This window comes from Ursus maritimus, unplaced genomic scaffold (assembly GCF_017311325.1).
Source record: "Ursus maritimus isolate PB19 unplaced genomic scaffold, ASM1731132v1 scaffold_2, whole genome shotgun sequence".
Classification (NCBI taxonomy): Eukaryota; Metazoa; Chordata; class Mammalia; order Carnivora; family Ursidae; genus Ursus; species Ursus maritimus.
The window spans coordinates 31,864,095-31,873,918 of NW_024424452.1; the positions used below are offsets into that span (position 1 = coordinate 31,864,095).

Consider the following 9,824-nt stretch of genomic DNA (forward strand, 5'->3'; position numbering starts at 1 on the left):
CATTTCCCGGTGAGGAGGGCTTGCAGGACCCCAAGGTGGGGGCTCGCTCTGAGCTCCGGGCCCTTGTGGCTACGCTGCCCAGTTGGCCCTCACGGAGAGGTGTGTGCCGGGAGGAGGCCATGACCCCCCAGCCTGATTCTACAGTGAGATCTGGGGACAGGACTACCAAGGCCCCCGGGGGTGGGGCCCCACGTCAAGGCAGTGAGGAGGCCCTGGGATCATGGGGACAGTAGGGAGTGGTGGGGCGGAGCACCATTGACATTATTTAGCCCAACCGTTGCTGGAGGAGGAGTCTGTGCATCAAGTCAGAGTCTGGGTTTTCATTGTGAATCTCTGGATTTTTAAGTTTTCGAATGACATTTTCTTAACCCTGGGCAGTCTGAGTCAGGCCCCGGGACTGATCATGGGCTCACGGCTGGGTGCTGGCCAGAGCTGCGCAGGACCTCGGGGACCCGCAGCCTTGGAAGAAGGGTACGGTGACGGCGGAGCCAGGCCAACAAAGGAGGACCCGGAACCCCGGTGCCCTGAGGCATCGAGAGCAGCACTGCATGGGCCGTGACAAGTCCCTGTCCTAGGACGGAACACTCCTGTCTGCGGACCCATCTGGGAATCCCAGTCAGAACCAGCGAGCTGCTTGCTGAGCATGGAACCCGAACAGACCCTTGAGGTGAGTTGGGCAGGTGCAGCCAGCTCCAGCTGAAGACCGGTTGTGGCCTCGTCAGCAGGGCCAGCACGCCTAGCACGCCTCTGACTGTCCCCACGTGGCTGGGGCGCCTCTGCACAGGGGTGGAGCTCCTCCACACCCAAGACAGGCCCAGTCCCAGTGATGTCTCTTGGGTGCTCGTGGCCGGCAGGCTTGCTCACTCGCCTCCCCTTGCCGTAACTGTGTCCCGCCGTGGTGGAGATGGCACCGTCGCCTTCAGACACGGAGCCCAGGCGGGTGGCCACCTGGTTGTGTGCCTGGGGCCTGTCTCCCTGGGTTCAGCCGGCACCCCACCCCGTCCTGATGAGACGCGGGTCCCTGGGGCCTGAGTGCGCACTGTGCGTCAGATGCTCGGGAGACCGGCCCCAGCGGCTGCGGCAGAGGGCCCTCCCGCCTGGGCTCCCCCATCTGTAGCTGGGGGCACGCTGCCCTCCTGGGGGGCGGTGCAAGGAGCATCACAGCAAATGTAGTTCTTTTAAAAAATATAAAGCGCCAAGAGGGGCACCAGTTCCCTGTCTTCCCTGCCCCTTAATTCACCCACTTTCCTTCCCCTTCTATAGGGAGTTCATTTTCCTTGAAAAGATGAATAACATTCATCTTATTTTGCAAAATAAAGTTCCTTTTTGCGGGGCGCCTGGCTGGCTCAGGCAGAAGAGCGCGGTCTCAGGGGTGTGAGCTCACGCTCCGCCTCAGGTACAGACGCTACTTACTAAAATCTTAAAATCACCTCCCTTCGTTGTGCCCCTGGATTCCCTGTAGGCTCTTCCAGCCCCTCCCCAGTCCCTGCAGACCCCAGACCCCGTGTTACCCAGAGGGGATCCTGTTCACCTGCTTGGGGCCCCTCATTGTCCCGAGCATTTGCCAAAGCCCGTCGATCTGTAAGGCTGTGGATAATGGGGAGGGAGGCGTCCCCCCCTGGCTGGAGGTACAGAGATGTTCCCGGAGCTGCCAAAGCTCGAGCTGATGGGAAGGGGCCGGGAAACAAAGAGTTAGCTGCACTCTGGTTTCTAAGGGATCAGAACGGCTGCTGGGGAGCCTGAGAAGGGGGGTGGGATACCCCGCTCGCCCAGATGCATTCACCAGTGGCTACCTGAGGACCTGCTGAGCCCTCAGGGCTAGCCCCACCCTCCCCAGGCCGGGAGGGACCCCAGCAGGACAGACTTGGGCACACACAAAGGGCACTTAACGGACCTTTATTTCGTGGACCTTCACAGGCGATGGTAGCGGAAGAGCTCTTGCTGGCACACGGGGCACGTGTGCTTCACGTCCATCAAACTGTGCACACAGAAGGGGAGGAAGCAGCAGCCCAGGAAGCACCTGCAGCCGCAGGAGCAGCGGGGTGTGGGCCAGGGCCCCGCCTCTGGGGGTAGGGGGCTCTGTCCTTGCTCTAGCCCTGCTGCCCCCAGGGGTGCTGGGGACCCTGCTGGGGCACCCCCCAAACCTAGCAGCCCCGTCCCTGGGGACGCTCTGGGCCCTTGCGGAGGCAAAGGGGGCGGGCCACTCACCCAAACACAAAGAGGCCTGTACACAGCAGCCAGGTGAGGACCCCTGGGACCGGGGTGGTCACTGTGATGATGTAGTTCCCACAGTACTGACATATGGACCGTATGGGGGTGGCATACCCCATCCTGGTGAACACTGCTGGGGGTGGGGGAGGGAGGCTCAGACTCTGGCCCCCTCCTCACCCTCCCCCGTGTCTGCCGCCGGCTGGGCCCTCCTGCAGGTTCTCCGTGCTCCCCTACATGCCTGGGGCCCCCAGGGTGGGCTCCGGCTTCCCCTCACAGTTCCATTTCCCACCACCCACTGCCACTGGCCTTTGGGACCCAGGGACCTCCCTGTCAAGACACCCCGTCTTCCCTGGCCAGGGGACCCAGGGAATGTGTGAGCATCTCCGGGTTTAAACCAGGCCCCTACAAATCAGCGAGCCCCCCGGGATAGTGGGCTCATCTGTCCCCTTTCCAAGGTGTCCATGCCATCAGCCAGAGCTGCTGTGAAGTCCCTGCCCTAGGGAAGAAGCTCCGACACCGTGAAGCGTGGTGGGGAAAAAAAAAAAAACCCGAGAACCCACCTGTTGGCATTCTCATGTCTTCCTCTTACATTTGCACAGTGGGGCCAAAAAAATGTGTGTTTAGCTATTTAAACAGCGCAGCCATTTCCACAATCTTGGGTGTGTGGAGAAAGGAGGGCTCTGGTGGTGGCTGAGTCCCAGGGAGCTTTGTGTTCTGGCCAAGGGCTGGGGGTCTGGTCTGGACAGGCTGTCTGGAGCTTATGGCCTTTGCAGGTGCCAGTCCCTCTGGGTTCGGGGGGAGGGGGAGCCGGGATTTGGAGCCCCAGAACCTCGACAGCCGGGGGTACAGATTCCCTGGTGGGGCAGGGAGCTAAGGAAAGAACTGTGTGGCTAGAATGGGCATCCCTAATGGTCTCTCCAGCCACGAGGGGGTCATCTTCGTCCTGCCCCCCCGGGGAACGTACAGCCCAGCCCTGCGGCGCTTGACCCTGGGAGACCTTTGAAGTGTTCTCAGTCTCTTGGCACGATCATGAACCTGGGCAAGGGGCTGCTGTCCCCTCCTCTGGTTAGGGTGGTGCACGGCTGAGTAGGGAATGGGGTTTTACCAGGATTTCACTCCCAAAGCCTCTCCTGAGGCCCCCCGTGGACCAGTCCCCTCTGCCACTGATTTCATATCAGAGAGGCGGCGGCACGCGCCAGCTGGGGGGGTTACACGGCGGGGCGGGTCTGTGAAGGGCTTGCAGAGGAGGTGCCCTTGGGGCGCAGAGTCTTGGCGAGTGGTCACGGTGGTGTGAGTCTGAGCCCAGGGAAAACGAGGAGGGGAAAGGGTAGAGGCACTCACCCGACTGAACCCCCTGGGGGCCTTGGATGTACATCGGGGGAAGAACCTGAGTTCCTGGAGGCGGAGGACCGGGAGGAGGACCGGGAGGAGGCGGCGGCGGCTCTTTGGGGGAGACAAAGGAAACACCCTCAGGTCCCAAGGCCTGCGGACAACGTGGCCAGCCTGAGGTGTCACCCATTTTACAGGAGGGCAAGATGAGGCCTGGAGGAATGAATGCCAGTGGCTGTACAGTCTAGATGGAGCAGCTGAGGTTTGAATCCAGAGATTTCTGGCTCCAAATGTGTCCTCTTGTCCTAGGATGTAAGAGCTTCCTGGAGGCACTGCCAGGAAGCTGAGGATATAAAAAAAGCACGGGGCCCACAACCTCTGTTTACCCCCCCCCAAAAAAAACAAACAAAAAAAACATTTGTTATGTGCCAAACTCGGCTAAACCTTTTATATATCTCACTCCATGGACTCTTGCCAAAACATCAATGAGACAGCCATGTGGGATCATTCCAATTTTGCAGACGTGGGGACCAGGCTCAGAGAGGTTAAGTAACTTGCCTGAGGTCCCCCCAGTAAGTATGTAAGTTGAGGACGCCCCCCTCCACAGCACACGCCACTGTGTGTGAAGCCCCCTGCCTCCGGTCAGGACAGCTCCAAGAGGGGCAGTGTTTCATCCACTCCTTCGGAGGAGGACTGTTTGGGCCCCAGGCCTGCCCACATTCCTCCCAACCTTGCTCCCTCCTGCCCCACAAGGGGCCGTCTTTCACACTGTGTGGACAGCCAACCTGGCCCCCGGCTCCCAGCCCTTGGCTGACCCTGGAGGCAGGTGCAAGGCTGTCTGGACAAGGAGTTCTGGGATCTGGAAACCCACAGCATGGTTCAAGTGGGAGGAGGATGGGAACCCCACCATTGTAGTGACTATGTGGTCGATGGATGGGGGTCCACGTGTCTCTGTGGGGAAGCATAAGGACCCTTTGCATGGGGACCTGCGTCTCCCAGGTTAGGGGCCTCATGGCTTAAAGGGAGCAGCGTGGGGATAGCCCCAGCCAGGGCCTCTTCCCACAGTGGGGGCAGTTGGAGCACAGGAAGCCCCTCTCCACGTTTTGCCACAGTCTAGACCCTGGGGGCCAGGAAGAGATTTCATACTCACCCAGTGCCCTAAGCAGCTCCATCTGAGGCTGATTTTTGTACCGATTTTATAGATGAGGAAAGTGAAAGCCAGGGAAGAAGTAACCAGTCACCTGGCCTCACAGCTGAGTTAGCAACTGTGGGCCCTGCATCAACCAGCTCTTAATCCTCTCAACCATTTTCCAGATAGAAAGTGGATCCAAAGAGATTGACTTGGCCAAGATCTCATCAGCAGGGTCACGACCCCCCAACCCCAGCCAGTCTGGGTTGTGTCCGGCTATGGGGGTGGGCAGGGGACAGGTCATACCTGATACGAGGGAGCCAATAGTCTTCTTCCTTGACTTCTTTTTAACACTTTGAGAGGGCATGGGATGTTGGAGACCCCACTTTGTCCCATTTGGGTCACACGGTCCCCAGGTTGGTAGGGGACAGCAGGAGGACTGGATTCAGCCCCCAGTTGAGCAAGGGGACCCAGAGTCTCCTCTCCTGCTTCCTGTGGGCCCCAAAGTCAACTGGTCACTGGAATTCGGGGGACTCTCACCTCGGGGAGGGTTCCATCTTGGTGGCCTGGGCGTCCTTTGTTCCAGCAACGGTATCCGGGCAGCGTCAGGTTCTGGACTCTGAGCGGCAAAGCGCTTGTCTCGAGGAGTCCCCATGATGCTGCCTGGCTGCCCTCCGACCGGAGTGTGGGCCTCCCTCTTCCCAGGCCTGGCTCAGGTGGAACAGCCATTGTGATGTGCGTCCTCACAGTGGCTGGGCTGGGTCTCCTCTCTCTGCGGGAGGGTGGGGTCTCCTGCCCGGCGTGAGCAGCCTTCGGAGGCAGCCCTTTTCCCACTACCTACTGCCCTCCCCGGGGCCCAGCCGAATCCAGACCTGAGTTTCCAGAACGCAGGGGTCTGGGCGGGGGGCGGGGGGCGGGGGGCGGGGGGGGACCAATCTGGAGACTTAAAAATAGGAATCCGAAGAGAGCTAGTGATTCTGCTCTGGGGAAGTCCTCGTGATGTGCGCGAAGAGCCAGCTGTGTGGATGGTCGTGACCTGTTATCGAGAAACGTACAGAGGCATATGGACACACGCAGCACACACATGGGCACTCGTGGACACACGTATGTAGTGTGTCCGCACAAGTCCCACCACCTCCCTCGCCTGGTTAGCTGTGTGAGTTTGGGCAAGACGCCAACTTTTCTCCAGCCGTCCATCCCTGGGCTCCCCCACCCGTGAAATGGGGTTGCTAGATGCTGCTTTCCAGGATTGTTACGAGATCCTGAGAGACAACCCAGGTACTGTGAAGGAAGCTGGCATGATGGCTGCAAAATGATTACTGGCCGAACAGCCCAGAAGAGACACTCCCAATTGCAGAGGGCAGCCTCTGTGTCCAGAGCTGGTCTGGGGCCTTAGGTAGGGTCATGGCCAGCAAGGACAAGGCCAGGATTTGTGCCAACAAAGGCACGAAGGGAGGGCTGTGTGCTCGGCCGGTAAACTCTCTCACAGAATATCGGGGAATGTCCCAAACAGCCCTGCTCGTCCCTCAGTTATGACAAGTCTGGGGGGAGATGGGATTTCCCATAGGACTCAATAAGGGGGATCTGCTGTAAGTCGCACACAATACTATTCCTAGAAATCCATCCTTAAGACAGACCAGCGAAAGTATCAAAGGACGTTGGCACAAGGCTATTTGATACAGCAGAAAAGACTCGAAATAACCCCAATGTCCATACATAGCCGCTCTGAAACTACCCAGAATGAAGGAAGGGTGGGGAAGGAAGGAAAGAGGAGCGAATGAGAAAAGAGGATACATTTCATAAATTATTATGGTGTACTCTCCAGGATATATTGCAAAAAAACCAATTTACATAATACTATTATAACCGTGTAGCCATATATGTATAAGATGTGTGCACACGTGTGCGTGTAAGGAAAGGGAGGGATATATATAACTTCCAGGATGACCCTTACCACCCATAATGTAGGAACTCAATAAATATGAACTGAGTAAATACAAACTAAAAAAAAATTTCCAAGACGAAATAAAAGAACGAGTCTTTAAAAACTAAAGGTTGATGCTGCGGGAGGTGGGGTGGAAGCAGTTTCTCTCTCCGCCTTGCTTTATAGGTTTGACTTTGGAACCATATCATTACTTTCACTAATTTAAAAGGAAGCACGGACAAAAGAAAAAAGCAACAGCGAACAACGGACAGCAACGGAAAACACGGAAAACAAACAAATGTGGCAGCATATCAAGATTTCCTCCATGGGACACAAAGCACAAGCCATAAAAGAAAAACTTGAAAGACAACTTCATCAAAGCACCTGCTCTTCAAAAGACACCGCGGGGGGAAGAAAAAAAACCCAAAAAACGAAGTGGGGGGAAAGCTTAGCCACAGGCAGGAAGACAGTATTTGCAGTACAGGTATCCAGAATATAAAAGAACTCAACAATTTTAAAAATGCAATGTTGAAAGTGGACAACAAAGACCCAAACGGGTGCCTGGGTGGCTCAGATGTTTAAGCGACTGCCTTTGGCTCAAGTCATGATCCCGGGGTCCTGGGATCAAGTCCTGCATTGGGCTCCCTGCTCAGTGGGGAGTCTGCTGCTCCCTCTGACCCTCTCCCCTCTCCTGCACTCTCTCTCTCTCAAATAAATCAATAAATCTTAAAAAAAAAAAAAAACAACAAAAACCCAAACATAGGAAAGAGAATACGGCTGTGGCGAACAGACACCTGAGAAGGCATTCGGCACCACTAGCCACCTAGGAAATGTGAAAACCGTAGGTACCCCTGGTTAAATTTTTAAAAACAGACAGTCCTAAGTGTTGTCAAGAATGAGGAACAACTAGAACCCTTATAGGCTGCTGGTGTGCGAAATGACGCATCACTTTGGAAAGCTGCAGTTTCTTATAAAGGTAAACACAAGCCTGCCTGTGGCCAGCAATTCCACTCCCAGATTTTTGCCCAGGAAAGAGAAAAACTCATGTCCAAAAAAACACCCATATGAAAAGATTCATAGTAGCTTAGTATAATTATAGTATAGTTGCCAAAACAGTGTAATTGCCATAATTTAGAAACAGCCCAGTTATCTGTGAACAGATGAGTGGATAAACATTTATACCAAGGAATACTGCTCAACAGCAAAAGGAAGGAATTATGGATATACCCGGCAAGATGAGTATGTATCAAAAAAATAATTTTGGGGGGGGGGGAAGCCCTGACCTACATAACTTGTGATTCTATTTATTTGGAGTTCAAACACTTGGACGAAGCTAAGCTCCGGTGACGGAGCTCAGAACAGCGGTTGCTTCTGGGGTGGGAGTGGAAGGTTGACTGCAAAGGGCACAAGAGAATTTTCTAAAATGATGGAAAGATACCTGTCATGACTACATAACTAGTGATTTTTCCAATCTCCTGGAACTTGCACCCCTGGATTGTTAAGGTAAAAAAAACGAATATGAAGTGTGGCAGAGATGTCAAGCACCCCAAATTCTCATCTGTCATCAGTGGGAGCATATAAAGTCTGGAAGTTTCTTGCAAAACTAAACATAAACCTATCCTATGACCCAGATATATCATGCCTAGGCATTTCCCCAGGAGAAGGGAGACCTGTCCACAAAAAAGATACACATAATAAAGGCTCCTAGCAGCTTTAAAATAGCCCCAAACTGGGCACCTGGGCGGCTCAGTCAGCTAAGCGTCCAGCTTGGTTCAGGGCATGATCTCGGAGTCATGAGACTGAGCCCCATGTCTGGAGCTTAAGATTCTCTCTCCCTCTCCCTTTGTCCTTCCCACCTTCCCCTCTCTAAAAAAAATTAAAAATAGTCCCAAACCGGAAACCACCCTAGTGCCCATAAACAAGAGAACGGATAAACGAACTCCGGTATATTCACAGGCTGGAAAACTACTCACCAATGACAAGACGGCATCAGGCAGCCGCGTACGCGAGCCCCAAACGCGCTGTGTGAAAGCAGCCTTCCATAGGAGTGCGTACTGGACGACCCCACTTACATGGACTTCCTGATAAGACGAAAGTCACAGAAGCAATCAGAACAGTGCTTGCCAACAGTGGGCTTATTAATAGAAAGGGCATGGGGCGCCTGGCTGGCTCAGTTGGTGAAGCATCTGCCTGGGTGGTGATCCTGGGGTGCTGGGATCAAGTCCCACATCTGGCTCCCTGCTCGGCGAGGAGTCTGCTGCTCCTTCTGCCCCCCTCCCCCCCGGCTCATGCTCGCTCGCTCGCTCTCAAATGAATAAATAAAATCTTAAAAAAAAAGGGGGGGGGAGCTTGAGGGGACTCCGGGCTGGTGGAGATGTCCCACGTATTGACAGGGGTTGGCATTACACAGGTGTACGCACTTGTCAAAACTCACCGAATGGTACAGTCAGATTTGTATCTTTCATTCCAAACTTTTTCAAAAGCTGCAGATAAATACTGAATTCTAGTGTATGATCTATGGAGGCTGAAGTGTTAAGGAGTAAAGTGTGCTGATGTCTGCAGTTCACTTTTAGTCATCAAAAGGATTCTCAGATACATTTGTGAAAAAACAAATCTTGCAAAATGGTGACAGGTATAGGATTCGAGGTGGTAGCTCTGCGGGTGTTCACAATATCCACTTTTCTGTACGCCTGCACATTTTTTTACAATAAAACTGGGAGGGGGCAAAAAGTACTCAGATTAAAAGAAGAAGAAATCTCTAAAAGTGGAAAACAAATATAACTTCTATGTCAATTTGATGGTGAAACGATACAGAGCACACTTATTTAAATGAGGCACAGCACTGTAATATTAATGTGCAAAATCATACTTGAGCCACACGATCGCTTCTCTGAGGATCTCTCCCCACCGCAGGAATGGGCAGCAGCAGCCCTATTTGCTCCTCTGTGCCCAAGGCCGATTGAATCTGGTGGAAACCTGACCTGGATTAGGCCAATCAGATTTCCTCGTGTAGGACTTTGGAACTGGGGCAGCAGACCACTGGGTTTCTGCTGTTTGCATGAACTATGGGCATTTAAACCCCAGTGGCTGTGGGGGAGCTTTCATTACATTTCTAGAAAGGCAGAATGGCTCAGGTCACCCTTTTGTGATGGGGATGCAAAAAGCTACATTAACAATGGCAGTAGGAGGGAGAACGGGCACCATCGATGTAATCTAACATATGGAGGAAGA

General features: G+C 54.1%; 1 protein-coding gene across 2 annotated transcripts; it reads right to left on the reverse strand.

Moving 5' to 3' along the window:
- Positions 1-1,880: 1,880 nt before the first annotated feature.
- Positions 1,881-5,203, reverse strand: LITAFD (LITAF domain containing). 2 transcript variants are annotated; one of them, XM_008696886.2, is made up of 3 exons: positions 3,553-5,203; positions 2,209-2,341; positions 1,881-2,020 (listed from the first exon to the last, which is right to left on the reverse strand). In XM_008696886.2, the coding sequence occupies exons 1-3, from the start codon at positions 3,728-3,730 to the stop codon at positions 1,912-1,914; spliced, it is 420 nt and encodes a 139-aa protein (XP_008695108.2). In that variant the 5' UTR covers positions 3,731-5,203; the 3' UTR covers positions 1,881-1,911. The 2 variants fall into 2 exon arrangements, with proteins under 2 accessions (XP_008695108.2, XP_008695109.2); XM_008696887.2 differs by having other exon boundaries at positions 2,209-2,344.
- Positions 5,204-9,824: the final 4,621 nt, after the last annotated feature.